Source organism: Gavia stellata, chromosome 9 (assembly GCF_030936135.1).
Source record: "Gavia stellata isolate bGavSte3 chromosome 9, bGavSte3.hap2, whole genome shotgun sequence".
NCBI lineage: Eukaryota > Metazoa > Chordata > Aves > Gaviiformes > Gaviidae > Gavia > Gavia stellata.
The window spans coordinates 35,919,251-35,935,434 of NC_082602.1; the positions used below are offsets into that span (position 1 = coordinate 35,919,251).

Genomic DNA, 16,184 nt, shown 5'->3' on the forward strand with positions numbered 1-16,184 from the left:
TACGACTCAGCAGCAAAAATTCGCAAAGTAGCATGAAGTGGAAATGACAGCACTGCAATGCAGTTTAACCTCCTTGGAGTAAAACTGGCAACAGCTTTGAAGCTATCAGATTCCTTTGCAACTTCCTAAATCCTCCCTACCTCTCAAGGTTTTTTTCCCATTTTGAAAGAAGAACAAGGTTGGCTCCCTCTAAGACTGTTGGGAACTCATTTTTATTGCCTTAAATGCTGCAGAATTTATAAGCTGCTTTCACTAGTTGAGCCACGCACGCATGTTGTGCCGACAAAGTTTTAAATTTATTATGTAGAAAATTTAAAATTGTTTCAAGAATTCATAAGCATGGATTATGTCAGTCTATTATTACATAAAGTAATTGATATGTACAAATACTAAAAAACAACTCTTAGGAGGACTTAGTATTTTATGTTATATGCTGACCTTGCATGAAAAAAAAAAATAATCAGTCTAATTTCAAGTATCTAGCATATGTAATAAAATATTTCTAAAAATCTAGACCACTAATAGACAGAAAAAAGATCAATTCTAAATCATAGGACTTCCAACATTTTTTTCTACATTTGTTAATCCTGATTAATTTTATAAAATGGCCAGTGCCACTGAATACCTCAGAAAAATGACAATTCAGAGTCTTTTAGACATGGACCACCGGACATGCTACAGCAACAGCTACATTAATGCTCATGACGACTTTGAAGTTAGCCCTGATTTGCGCTGGAACTGGACCAGATGACATCCAAAGGACTCTTCTACGATTATACAGTTTCTCCTTCATAAAGAACCATTCTAGAACAAGGTGGGGAGAGCCAACAGGAAGGCAATGTTACCAGCTCTTATTAAAGGTGACATACTTGGAGAAATTGCACTTTAGGACTTAACTGATCCAAGAGCTTACCAGAGAGCGGGAGGAGGTCCTGCTCTCCCACTCCCTAGCCATTCTCAGCTACACGTTGTGGCTCTGTCACAACTCTTGCACCAGCTCTGGTATTAAGAGGTTCTCCACTGAGCCAACTCAGCTCACTAACCAGGTCGCTAAAGCAAACAGTCTTCTGCTCAGTAAATTAAACTGGCTAAATATATGGTTGCCAGAAGCCCAGCATATAGCAGAGATGGAGAGGCGTGATTGCAGCACCTCATTTCAGCAGCAGTAAACCATTAGACTGATGTCAGCAACTTAGCAGTGAACTTTGTGGGAAAAACCCTATGACAGATGCATTTGAACAACTCATGTAAAGATTACTCAGAAATCACAAAATTCATCACTGCAAAGAGAAGAATACACGCAAAAAGAGAATACAAAAATTTTTAGGAAATCAAAATATCCTAATCAAAATCTAAACAAATTATGAGTGATTAGACTTGAGAGATTGCATTGCACATGGTTTATTATTTATTGCAAAAGTATATGAAGTAACTGTGTTATGAAGAGGTTTCCTAAAAATAGTGTTTGTGGTTTACATATTTCAAAAGTTATGCCATATTTACCCACCCTGGTGTGTAACACTAAACAATAGCTAAACTCCACCTATAGAGCAGATGCCTCTCAATAGGATGCCTTGGAGAAAGAAGAAAGCTGGATCTCACAATTCTAGCGCTTCTTTCGTACCTGAAAGTGTGTAGTGCAAATCTCAACAGGTAAAGACTTTTGCTAGAACTTCTCAGACCTAGGGAAACTTGAAAATAGGCATGTCTGGCACAAGGTTCAAACCCAGTTGCTTCATGAGAACCTCCCTGGGAAGACCACATGTCTGTAACCAGCTTACCTCAGGTAAACAGAGAAGCAAAAAACTAAGAAAAAAATAGAGATGCACAAACATTGCCACTTGTTTAGGGGTATTTTCATTATAATAATAATGGAATAATAAAATTGCTTATGGAAGAAAAACAGTTACTTGCAATTTAGCGTACAAGTCTTATTCATTACTCACTATTTCTACTGTTCTGCAAGACTAAGTTGATAGTAAATTTAAGGCTTTAAAATTCATAGGATTACTCTTTCCATCAGGCTTTCTAAAGACAAAGATAATGAGATTAACATACCTGAAAAATATACTTAGTGCTAGTACAGCAGGAGACTACTAATTCAGAAGACAACGGTTTTTAGGTACTCTAGTATTTATGATCTCAATGTGCATAAAACTATAAAAGTGATTAATTTCATTTGGTGGCTGGGCTAAGAAAAAGGTCAAAGGAAGAATTATTTCTACTTAAACAAAAAAGGGGCTTTTCCTGCTGAAACCGAAGCAGTACTAAATTATTTTCAGGGGCAATAAAAACTAGGTATCTTGTTTCTGAGTGTTTTTTTAATCTTTAAAAGTATTTAGCTAACTAGAAAGATACAACCCTATTCAATGATGACAATTAAAAGTTTATTTGGAATGCAACCAACCATAGAGAGTTAAAAAAAAAACCACACCAAACCACAAACACTTTGCTAGAGATAGTATTACCAGTATATGTTTAGACTGGAAATAAAAGCGCAAGTTTAGGAACAAGTATCAATTCTTACTATTACGTCTAACGAGGTAACAAAAATGTCTTCTTACCGTAAAGCAGAATAGACTCCCAAAGATAAGAAAGAATAGTCTGGATCATAGTACAGATAGACGGAGGACAGGCAGTAGGGCAGGATATCAATTACACCGACAGCAATTATCTTCCCATCCAGCCAATACTGCTGGTGGAAAGAACCATAGCCGCATTCTGGTCCATTCGGTGCATTCTCCGCCTAAGCAAAAACAAAAGAGGGATGTAATTGTCTGACAGGTAGACTTTCAGTATAAGAACAATTTTAGAAAGAAATATAACACAGAAGTAAATACTGTGAGAAATTACTCTTGCTATCTGTGTTTAGAAAAAGGAATTTGAGAAACAGGGAAAACAATGTTAGTTCACTGTATCATTTGTGACCTTTGCTGTACTCGTGATCGGTAAACTCTATATATCATGCATCCCAAACACGAATCTGCAAATAGCTTCTGCCATCCAGCATTTATAGTATTGAAATGATAAAACAACAATGTGATTCATCAAGTTATTAATGCATTATTACATGCAAACAAATTCTGCAGATACTCTTTAATCTGACCTACTTACTCTTCAACAAGAGATGAAGCCCAAAGGCAGAAAGGTGAAATGCAGACATTTCACTATGCTGGCACTTCCCAAAGCTGGCTGTGCCTGCCTAGCTTCTCCAACACTTTCTGTCACAGCAAGGACCCTACTGTTTCCTCTCCCCCATGCCCCCAAGTACTGGAAGCACTTTGGCCACAGAAATTCAGTTTCTCAGAGTGGCCGTTAAAGTTGCTTGAGAAGAGCATTTATAAAAAGAACTGAATGGCTTACTCTATGTGAGGTTTACTCTTTATGACCAACGAAACACCTTTTATCTAAGAACCTTAAACTCTGTGTTGCAACAGAATCCGTGGAGCTGCTTCTTTGTCAGGCCACATCAGAGTTATCTTCTGTAAAAACACTAAGGAACTCGCTATTCTTGTGTGCTGCGGTTTTGGATGTGCAGTGAAGTATGTCTCCAGACAGGGTAAAGCACCTAGAGCCAGAAACCGATGCTTCAAATTAAGAAGAAAATGATCTCCTAATTTAAACTGTATTACACAACCAACTTTGGCATGCCATTTTCTCCCACATCAAGTTTACTTTAATCCTGAATTCCACTGTGCTCAACTTAATTATCCATCTAGTCATGTTTTTCACTGCATTGCCAGATCTTCAGAAAGCTGCTTCTCACTCAATAAATCTGACAATATTGCCTACTATTACCAACTGTTTTGCCTTACAACAACAGAAGGTGGGTTTAATCAAGTATTTTGATACAGTAGCGCAGACTGAAGAGATGATGGGCAGTAGAAGTTATTCTAATAGGTACCACATGTGTCAAAAGAAATCAATCACGTGAACAAAAATCATTTCAACTGACTCACCCAACCAGTAAGTCCCAAAATACAGGCCATATAATAAAATGTTTGCATTTTTGTATGGTTATAGAGCATAAAATTAGGTATGGAGCTACAGATACTGTAAAAGTGAAACGATCAAATATTTGAGAGCTCCATCTGCAGTATACGAGGATATTAGACTCGGATACTAGCATAGTAAACTGGGTTTCTTCTCATTCAGGTAAAGCCTCCTTATTTAACAGTTATGGTTTCATACAATATCCTCAACTTTTCAGTAGAGCCAAATGAAATCACATGGTCAGTAGTAAAACTTTTAAGCTGGGACACAGTCAAATAAGAGATTTTCTCTAAGGATTTCTCAGCACAGGTTAAGTTCTCCTCTCAGCTACCAAGTTGGTGACAGAAAAAATGAAACATCTCCTGCAAGCCAAGGGGAAATGTGATTGGTAATACAACACAGACCTGCTTAAATAAGTTTCAGTTAAAACAGATTTTCTTTCTTTGTCGAAAACTCATCATATAGGATTTAATGAATGTTGAAACAGATAGTCTAAGCCAACATGGAAAAGATTTTCACTCAAAGCAAAGTCTTCTGAAGTTAAATGAATGCTGTGTCTATGTGTGACCCCAAGCCTCCAAACGGCATTGCATTGGTTCGGTCACTGGACCTCTGCAAACTGAAGTATTAGCATCAGTTAAGAACTTCTAGTAAAGTATAAACTACAGTTATTTCACTAACGCAATTACAATGAAATGTCATGAACGTAAAAGAGGCTATGTTCTGTAACAAACATAATAAGCACAACACTGATTTCAGGCAAAATGTTCAGGGATCTCCATTACATTAAGCAAATAACATTTTTAAAAAGAGCAACATTTTCCTCCTCCTTCAAAAGTTTTCATACAATGTAATCCTTTGTAATGCTTCTAAGTATTACGTTTTCTCCAATTTCTCAATGAATACTTGGCTCCTTTAACTTGATTTCTCATGCACCATCCAGGCAATTTGACATGAAACAGGTCTAGCATATGAAACATTTTCCTGAAGCAGGTTATACCATTTCACACAACTCACATGTCCACCTGGGACCGTGTTTGTCAAAGGGGATGTAAAATATACCAATGACATCAGGTGAGCAAACCCCACCAGAAAGGGCTTACCTTATCTACCCGAAATTATACCTTAGCCCTGGAATCAATCTAGAGGGACCAATTTATTTAAAATTAACAATTTATACTCAAACTTCAACACTGAATGATTATAATCGATGACCATGAAACAATCAAAAAAAAAAAAATCTAAATCCAGGACAAAAATTAAAACAAATATTTTTCTCTCCAATGTTTAGACTATAATGCAGAGAAAAATACAATATATGCCATCACACGTTAATTCTACCTGTCTCCATATTCTGCTAGCTAATGATTCCGTGAACTCATTTGATTGCTCATATTTTATAACTCCTTATTAATATTTAAATATTTAATAGCAACTGATATTACATATTGCCCCAATTAGTACACTTCAATGTAATAACTGCTTATAATTGAACTTCAATAACAGTGAGAGCACTCAATTTTCTTCAAAGCACATTGGTTTTTCTCTTTACTTTTAAGAGATGTTTTACTACTTTATTACTATTACTATCATTATGGAAATTACACTTTTTAACCCACATGCCAGACCAGTGTGCAACTGCAGAAGGCACTGCCTACTCACTTACCAAAAATGGGTCCTGACCATACGAACTGCATGATTATTTTTCTCTAGAAGGTTTCATGAAATTTCCTATTTTGAACTTTTCCATTTTACCCTCTGCTGTGGATGGAGGGAGGAGGAAGACACAAAATCTATGCTATCCTTTACACAAAGGAAAAAAAAAAAAAAAGCCAGGAAACCCTTGACTTCTACACTCTAGTGGAAATTACTTGCCGAAGAAGTGAAATGATTAATTCCAGCAGTTCCCTTCCCAAAGGCGCACACACACACACACTACCTACCATATGGTAGATTCCTATCTCTTGGTTAGCAACATATTTCCTTTTCACTACTACGTCCTCCTTTCATTAGGGATTAGTGGAGATGCTGTGAAAGCAGCCTACAAATATAGGCTGTGTCAGGAGAGAGGTAGCACTGCATGTTTTCATTTTAAAAAGGCAGCAACACACCCTCACAGCAAAAAAGGCCAACAGCATCCCAGGCTGCACCAGGCAGAGCACTGCCAGCGGGTCGAGGGAGATGAGCTTTCCTCTCTGCTCAGCACTGGTGAGGCTGCATCAGCAGCGCTCGGTCCAGTGCTGGGCTTCCCAGTACAAGAAAAATACAGACTTACTGAGGCAAGTCCGTAAGAGCCATAAAGACAATTAAGGGGCTCAAGCACCTGCTGTATAAGATGAGTTTGAGAAAGCTGGCACTCTTCAGCCTCAAGAACAGATGATATGGGGAGGTTTTATCAATAGGTAGAAATACCTGATGGAAGGGAATGAAGATCAGGGAGCCAGATTCTTCTCAGTAGTCACCACTGACAGAACAAGAGGCAATGTGTGCAAATTAAAACACATGAAATTCAATCTGAACAGAAGAAAATAGGTTTTAACTGAGAAGATGGTCAAACAATGGCACAGGCTAGCCAGAGAGCCTGTGGAGCCTCCATCCTTGGAGATATTCAAAACCCATGGTCCTGCACAATCCGCTGTAGCCGACCTTGCTTGAGCAGGGGGCTTGGACTAGGTGATCTCAAGAGGTGCCTTCCAACCTGAACAATTCTGCCATTCCATATCAAAACAAAGTAAATCAACTCACTGCATCAAAATGTAAGACATCGTTCACAGAGCTAACTTCTGTCCCTTACTGGAAAAAGTATAGTATTCGAGCTATACTGTCAACTATTTAATCAGGACAGCAATAGTAAGCTTAAAATGCTAAAAAGATTAGCGAAGCTGTGAAGGTACAAGGGACTTCAGTAGCAAGAGACTTTGAGTATCGCCATGTAGACATCATGGTGATGTCTACACCACTATAAGAAAAAAAAAAAGCAATTTGCCAAGATCTCTACATTCTACAGAAAGTGATCCTGGGAATTACAGACCTGTAACCGTATCATTTGTTATTGTATCTCCTAAAAATTAACACCTATCAATAAACAAAACAGTGCAGAGCAGAAGCTAATGTGCTTTTCAAAGAGCAAAGGTCTAGATTCACAATGGTCTTTCAGTTCTTTAGTATTCAAAAGCATCTCAATATGGATAATAGGAAACAAAGTGAAAACAAATGATCATTTACATAATGGAAAGCAGCTCACTTTCCATCATGCTGGATCTCTTCCGTTCTCTGTACTGGTAGGTGAATCACTGAAGACTGAACAATGTTGCAGCAAACTGAGTTGATGATTTAGAAGTATTTAGGATGGTTAAACAAGAGCTGAGTGTAAACTACTACAGAAAGATCCCATAATACCGAGTGATTAAAAAGGTATGAGTGAAATATCAAGTGTTCATAAATGCATGGAACAAACACATGGGGGGAAATATATTGCTATACACACATCCAAAACAATGGGTATAAATTAGCAATTCTCTCAAAAAGATGCTTTTGAGAGTAGTTTTATGAAATCATCAGTTTAACGCTTAGCACCAGTCAAGATGGAGAAAGACTAAAGAGCAATTAGAGAAGGATTTGGAAATAAAACAAAACAAAACCCTCATTCAACTGCGTTATGCCATGGCACATCTGTGTACCAAGGCTCGTTCCAACTGTTATATCAAGACGACATGGAATAACTTGGGAAGGACAAATGCAGAGATGACTATTAGTGACGCTGATACAATCCCTGGCCCAGAACACTCCCCCTAACTCACTGAGCACCAAAAACTAGGAATCACCCTGAGCAGTCCAGATTTTCCCTGTGCCCTTCTTCCATAAACACTCTCACCTTGGCAACAACAGGGTACAAGACCACGCTGGTTTTTGGCTAAGACGCCATTCTCCCATAGTGAACCACTACAACCGTACCTTGCCAAACGAGGTCGTATTTGCATATGTGAAGTGGTAAAATGGCAAATGTTTATGTGTAGCTTCTAAGACGAAAGGATGAACTAAAAAAAACCCAAACAGTTCTCTCTATGTTATCCTGTCTACTGCTAGAAAATTGCCTAGTTTTCTGCTACTACACACTGTATCATTTTTTTTAAACTATTCATTTTTTGTGCCAGAGCCCATAGCCAAACCAGAAACTAAACAGAATAATAAAATGAAGAAATAAAAAAAGACAGAAAGAGTTTCAGTGTTCATACTATTTGCAGCTAATAACAATTTTAAAAATTAAAAAAATTACAAATTTAAATCATTTAAGGTTTAAATTTTATTTTAAATTATTTTTGTTCAAAAGAGTAAACAAACTACACATTACTAGATTTGCTTGTGGCAACTGTTTCAGAATAAAGAATTTAAAGAATCCCTTGGCCTCTGATATACAACCCCTTTTATTTAACTTCATCTAATTGAAGACATCTGCAGTGGTGCCACACAAAATTTAATTCAAGCTTCAAAATGTCAATAAAAAGTGTCTGTAAGAAACAATACTGGTATAAACCTGGCAGGGAAGTGTGCATCAACATCTACGTAGCCATACAAAATTAAGAATATAATGGCAGTCTGCTGCCTGAGTTGACGAGGTGATAAAAGCCCTTTTCCTATAAAGTCTAATGAGCTCTATTACTCTTCAGCTTTCAGGAATGTAAAGGCCAGTGGACTCAGCAGAGAAAAGCAACAAACTCTCCACACATGGATTCATTCAAACTGCGACATATCAAATTACTAGCGTAATTACTATAACCTGACAACTTCATTACAGTCACGCGGTACTTAACTCTTTAAGACCAACAAGAAAGACAGTGCCAGAAATCTGTAGCAGTTTGCTTACTTGAAATGGAGCAACAGCATCTCTCCTAAACTTCTAACTCTGATTGTAGTCATTACAAGTTTAGCAAGTTATTTACTAATACATGCTTTCTTTCATAGAAATAAATCAAGAACAGAAAAGACACAGCACTTTCTGTTACTGTCTCTTACTGTGGTGATAAGAAATTCAGTGGTAGCTTATTATCCAGCTTATTATCCAGCAAAGGAGTCCTCAGACTCCTTTGAAAACACGGTGCTATCTTCCTTACCAGTCGGTGACGATACAAATACTGGTGACAGCCATCTATACCACCTATACCATAATGGTTTGCTGTCTACAGAGTGGAAAGGAAAGAATACGTTCATTTCAGAACTTGCATCTAGAACAAATACATACCTCCAGAGGAGAATCACAGAGGAATCGCGTGAACTGCATCGAGGTAGATTCACCAGAAATACGTGCCCAAGAAGACAGTCCAAATATGCAAAGCAGAAAAAGAAGAAGAATATTAGCAGAACTTCAGGATACATGAACAGTCAAATACACTCTTTCAAAACCATGTATTTGAAAAACACCACTAGATTTTAAGAGTTAAAATAAAATTTCCACAAACAAACTCCCACATCCTATTTTGTTTAGAAATACAAATAGATACAATAATTGACTAAAGTACTTCCTTTCTATAAGATAGAAGAAGAGTTTTTAAAATGTGATATGAGAGAATTATCACCTTGTAATACAGGTCTGTTTCTGGTGTTCTTTATTCCAAATTACACATTACCCTTCTCTGACTGCGTGCAACAAGGAGTCTTTTCCCACCGTTCCCCTGGTACCTGCCCCATCACTAGAGCAAGGGGGTTAGCGCCCTCATATCTCTTAATATAAATTGATTAAGTCTATTTACATTCAAAACCCTAAGCAAGCCTGTTTTAAGTCTAAAGAAGAGGAAGAAGAAAAAAAAAAAGAAACCAACTTCCTGAAAGTGCAAGCATTTTCAAGACTCAATTCTTTACTCAATACAAAATGATGTGCTGCAGATAATCAATCAAAACAGCAAGGTTTTAATGATCTGGAGCTTGTTCAAGATTCTGAGTAATAAAATATAATAGTTATTTATTTACCATCGTTTACTTACTTGATACAAATACTTCCTTATTGGTGGATTCCATATTAAACATGTTACATAGTTCTGGTGTGTATTTAACCCCCAAACATTCCCTTGTTAAAAAGCTAGTATGTGTTACACAGTTTAACTCCCCCTCTTGTAATAGCTGGATGATACAACTCCGCAGTTCCCAAACTGTGAAGTAATAGTAAATAGGAAATTTTAATTAAAGGTTTGATAAAAATAATATATATGGACACCTACAAAAATGTGACCGTTGTCAAGATTTTGTTGTCAAGAATTCTATGAATTTCTGAGATTAATTAAAGAAAATGTTTCCATTTAAAGGGGAATAGAAAAAAAATGGGGTGATTACTTGTCAGTCATCCCATTTTTCCCAGGGAAGGGGAAGAGAAGAAGGCAGGCAACAATAAAAAGTGCCAATATTGTAAATTGCTGACTTAGGCTGTGTATGGAACACAATCCTAACTAATTAAAACTTTCTATTTCCTTCAGAAGATGCTATAAAGCAGATTTTCGAAAATAAAAATGCAGCCTCTGGTAGATATATGCATCAATCTGCAAACATTAACCAGACCATTCTCACTGTAGCTCAAAGTGAACGCTGAACCTTAACCTTCTCTAAGATTGTGTCCCTAAGAAAGTGCATCTGTTGATGCTAAAAGAATCAAGACTTTGCATAAGTCTTATTTCAGACTTTCCCCCCTCAAACACAGAGCAGTAGCTGATCTATGGATGAATGGTAAACCTTTGGATGCAGACTACGGAAGAACGCTGAAATTCTATGGGGTGCTACTGAAGACAAGGGGATTGTGCATTTTCTCTAAGTAACCATTTCAGATCTATTCACCACCACTCTAAATTACTCAAGGGTTTGGAAAAACAAATGACTGCAATATCTTAATTAAATTCTAGAATTTTTATTGATTTGGTGGACAGGCAGAAGGAACAAGAGGAAAAAAAACAGGTAATACTTGAGGGGGGAAAAAAAAAAGTAATTCAGAATTTGAATTATTGAGCTATGTTCCCATAAAAAAAGAACAGCGATTTACAAATTCCTATGCTGCGAGTGCATCAGTTCTTACAGCCAGTGATTTTAGAATGTGCAGGCTTCAGAAAAAATAAACCATGTGTTATTAATTTTCATGTCAGAAGACCCCCAATAGTTCTTAACCTGTAACTTTAGCTTCATAGTGCAAGTTAAACCCTATGGGTGAGAAAACTGAGCCAACGACATTTTGCAATAGTTTTATCCATTCTCCAGGCTCTGCTGTACAATCCCTTGGCTTTGGGGGTGAGGGGGAGCACTTTTTAAGTGTACCTGAGCATAACTGCTGCTTGCTAGGGAGTATATACTGTTACAATGATCTATACTGCTGGCTAAACAAAAAATTCTTAACTGCACTTGAATTTGTATCACAATCTTATGGGGGAAAAAAAACCCAACACCTGTGAATACTTGCTAAAGTTCTCAGGTTAGACAATCTTCTTAATCAAGTCCTAGAAAACTTCAGAAGGATGTGAATCTTGTCTAGAAGTCAATTAAGAGACAATCACCCAAAACCCCAACTTGTTTTGTTGTGGGTTTGTTGGATTTTTTTTTAAGGAATAATTTAATTGACACACAGAACTGGAGAATTTAATAAATCTTTTAGATCCACTGACCTCTGCTGTTACCTTCTCAACCCTTACTCTCCCCTCCCACCAAATCCGTAGCACTTTCTCTATAACCCAGGAATATACCTAGTCTATACACTTCTTTAAACTAAGTAAACATAAGATTCAGTTTCTAAATTAACAAACTCATTTAATACTGCAAGATTATTATGACTACAATTCAAAAACGAGTCAACAAACCATGAAAGAAGTACAGTCAAAAGCTGGTGTTGCATGTAAAATAACTCAACCTGTCACACAAGCACAATTAAAATTCCTTTCACAAAGTCATGCTTTTCTAATTTTAATTTCAAATTGAACTACATAAACTGTAGTCTTTTAAAAACTATATTTTATATATATATATATATGAAATCCACAACATTCTTACTTTGATGCAAACTAATTATAATTGCCAGAAAGAATCAACAGAACAACGGGAAATAAGTTCAAACATAATTAATAATACTAAGAGAGGAACACATCATTGAGAATTAAATCAAAGCAGGGAAAAAGGCAGAAAAAATAAAAGTAAGGTTTGGTTCAACTCAGAGCTACTTGCTCGAGTAAAAGCACATGCACAGCTTTAAAAAGCTGTAATAAAACTAGAGTGTTAACACCTGCTTCCTTTTACAGGTGGGGGAAGATACTCAGATGCTTTGGATGCTAAACCAGAGCGGGTTTCACCCAGTAGCTCAGTAACTTTCTGAGAGCGAGGGTTACTGATGTCACACAATGACATCATAGCCTTCTCAGGAAAAAAACAGCTTTGAGCTGTCATCACCAGTAACTGTAAAATTATCCGAGACCTTCAGTGCAAAGACATCACAGAAAGGCGTTCATTTATAATTTTCCTTTTGACAGTATTAGAGTTTGCTCATATTTGCAATTCACTATTAAGGAAAATTTAATATTTGCCCTTTTCCTTTGAGTAAAGGATGTATGAGGAATGGATATGGGATGAGGGCATTTTTTAATTTTTTCTAAATCTAATCTCTGAATGGGATTAAAATAAACGAAGGTGTTGGCTGTTTTTTGATTTTGTTTTTCATGAAGGTGCCAGGCTCACAATAAAATAAAAAAAAATGTTACGAGTGTCCATACAGAAGATAAGTCATACAACCTACAGTTCCAGTGTATCACCTTCATGTGTACCAAGCAAGTTTATTCTCTCTTCCCTCCCCTGTTTCCAAGATGAATATAATGAATGCTTCCCCATCTTGGGAAATAAAAGTGGCCAAATGAATCTTAGCGTACCCACTACCAGAAACGAGCCACAAAAAGAGGACATTCTCTCTAGAGGGCCCCTGGCATCCTCCCTATATATTCATTTTATAAAGAGTTTCTCCTTCTCAAGTAGGGCAATCTTTAGATATTTTAGATACGCAGGGACACAAAGAGCTAGAACTGGGTTTTTTTTCCTCTAGAAGCTCCTTTCCCAGTCAAATTTTTTTCTTGTTTTATCCAGCTCCTCTTGGCTTCACGCAAACTCTGTGTGAGTGTGCAGGACATCCTGCCACCAGCAAAGAAAGGAGAGATGTCCCCCTTTTGAGCTCTACTACTTTCAAGATATTGGCACTTCTTACAGGTTCAGAATAAATACGGTTTTGCTCTTAAACTTTAACTCTTCCTTGTCCATCAACAAAAATTGTTTCTAAGGCAGTTTACTTTTTAAAGAACTTGGTCTGTAGTCATAAACGCACTTAGTCCTTGGAAATGTGTTAGGATTTATTTTGTGCATGGGGCTGCCATATTTTAACTGAAATAACCTTCTCTAGCCAAAACAGACTAGAATCAATATTAACCGTAAAGTTGTGGAGTGAAATAAGTAAAAAAATAAACAATAAAAAAAAATAAGTCCAATTTTCAGTAATGCTAGAAGAAGCTGTTAAATGACACCCCACCCCCCCCCAAAAAAAAAACAAAAAACAAACCAACCAATAAAAAGAAACTATCTAGGAAAACAGATTGAAATTAAGCTGGACAATGAACAAAATTCTGTAACTTTCTGTAAAAATCAGGAAAATGGTACAAAATCTAGCATGTTTACAAGAAAGGATGGTGTCAAGCTATCCTGCTATCCTTGAAGCAGGCAATACGCTAAAGCTAAGTCAGCAGAGGAACCAAAGGCTTATTCCGGGGCTGGCTCCATTCAGCATTTTCAACAGTGACTTACAAAAACATAGGCATGCTAACAAAATACAGTTTCAGACATATCCACAGACCTGAAGGTGAAGAAAGAGCCTTCAAAACATAGTACATAAGGAAAGAGGGGATTTAAAGTTTAAATGATGTCTCAAATGTAGTTTTCAGTACAAGAACTGGACGAACGAAATAGAAATAATTGCTGATGGGACAGAACATACATTTCAGAATTGAAATCATAATTCTCTTATGGAGTGCCAAAAGTCACTGTGGCTTTGTCTGCTCAGGAGAAACTTACTCTCAAAATAATGGAGATTCGTCAGTCTTACAGTAAAGTTTTTTTAATTTTATATGGATTTACATAGAAAACTGTCAAAATCAGGAAGAACAATGTAAACCGTGATGCAAAAAGAATCTGAACTGAAATGATATGACTATGGACAAGTTACTTAATTGTCTGGATGCCTAAGTTATTAGGGTCTTACAGGCATTCCAAGAATAAAAATCCATGAATCCATGGCACTACAGTCACGAGGGCCACAGAAGTAAGCAGAAGGAATCAGGCTGATACCGAAGTACTCATTCTAAGTCTTTACGTTAACAATATCAGAGATCTGAAACGCAAGCTCATTGCCGTGAGACGCTCTGCCGCAGCAGCCCACCACGACGAGCCAACCATCAGATTAGCGCTGCCACCAACCAAAATGATAAAAGAACTAATTCAAGAGCATTATAAAAACGTATGGCTGCCCAGGCAAGCTACAGAAGGTTAACAATAACCACAAAGGCTATTGATTTTTTTATAGCGTTCTCTCACTTGAAAATAAAAAAAGAAAGAGGAAACTAGGTTAGAGACCCCTAAAAGTTTGCAACTGGCTGCTGATACCAGCTTTCAAATTGATCGGAACGTGCTCCTTGGCATTTCCCAGACTACTCACTCAGTTCTCTGTATTAGTTCAAGTGGATTTCTGGGAGGCAATTAAAAAAAAAAAAAGGGAAAGAAAAAAAACCCACTATACCTATTTCAGTAATTTTTTGCACCTTTCCAAACAGTGTATCTTTTGTGTGTTTTGAAATTCTTTTCTTCCAAGACAAATATTTAGTTAAGCACAAAGCAAAGAGAGTGTCCAGCTAGCTTTGCAGAGGGAATGGAGACACATACTATTTTTCTACAAGTTTGTCATTATAAAACACTCATGAAAAGTTAAATAAAACCTTTGCTTCAGAAGGTCTAAACAGCCATAAACTGTTCACTCTTGCTCTTTCTGGAAACTACTGTAGAATTTTTATGATCTTTTATGGAAATGTTTTCTAACTTGTGTAGATACCACATTGCTTGCTTCAGTTACACTTCAGCCGTGTTTCTTAAAGACAAAGGCTACTGTAAAAAGGCTTAAAGCCTAAAAATCACATTAATGGACTAGGAGTATTGTATCAGTGTTTTAAGCCACCCAGATCAATCATTAAGTTCACGAGTGAAGAGGCGGGAGGAAAAAAATGCTTAATTTCAAATTTTTACATGACAATATGTGGTCATGTAAAACTCGGTTTGGAACGATAGGCACTAATTTTTTTTAGCACAAGAACTGAATACAGCTAAAGAGCTAAACTAGCTGAGAGCTTTTAGAGATATATATATGTGTATGTGTGTCTCTCTATAAAATATGCTGACAGCTTCTATAATTGACTTCAAGAAGCATTTTAAAAAAGACAACATTGGGTCAGAAATGCAATGCCTCTGGTGAGATGATACTTCATTAAGAACTGCTCGAGGTAGCCCCTATTCTACCCAAATTAGTCATTGATTACATGACTGGGATCAAAAAATTTCCTTCTTGTGATGAAAGGCTAAGAAGAAATGTTTTCACTGTATTTATTTCATTGAAAATCTTTGCTACACAGTTCCACATCTGTATCTATCATTTAAACACCAAGAAATACATTCTGACACTTCACATAAAACACAAAAGACACGCAGGTGGCAAAATGTTCTGAAACATTTACGTATATATTTCCACATACTTTGTTAATCATCCTGAAGCTGGGGTAAAGTCGGACCATAGCATCTTCCGGGTGATTTGTATTCTGCAGAGCCCTCGCTACATTTCTTACACAGAAATGCAGGTATTTTACTGTCGAGTAAGTTAAAACGTTTGCAAACATGGATTGCTCTTAGCAAAGCAGAGGACAAGCCAGATCTATTACTAAGCTTCCTTAAACCCAATGTTCTCATCTGAAGAACCAGCCTATGCCCTCGGATCTTGTTTCTACCTTGTTTTCAGATTTTTGTACTGTAATCCTACAAAGCTAAAGCATGAAGTACTACCTGGTCACTCTCATACTCTCCTCTGTTTCTTGAAGTAAAACCAGAATAACAGACTGTGGTATGTCTGTAGAGAAAGCCACCTCTACTAGCGCTGT

The 16,184-nt window shown here is 36.9% G+C and overlaps 1 protein-coding gene across 3 annotated transcripts in view; it reads right to left on the reverse strand.

Annotated features, from left to right (window-relative positions):
- The window catches only part of ATE1 (arginyltransferase 1), an 84,716-nt gene that overhangs the window by 50,930 nt on the left and 17,602 nt on the right, over positions 1-16,184 (reverse strand). For all 3 annotated transcript variants that reach the window (XM_059820992.1, XM_059820991.1, XM_059820990.1), the window contains exons 8-9: positions 9,233-9,265; positions 2,565-2,746 (exon numbers count right to left, since the gene is read on the reverse strand). In XM_059820992.1, the coding sequence (XP_059676975.1) occupies positions 2,565-2,746; positions 9,233-9,265 (215 nt within the window). The remainder of the gene's footprint in view (positions 1-2,564; positions 2,747-9,232; positions 9,266-16,184) is intronic.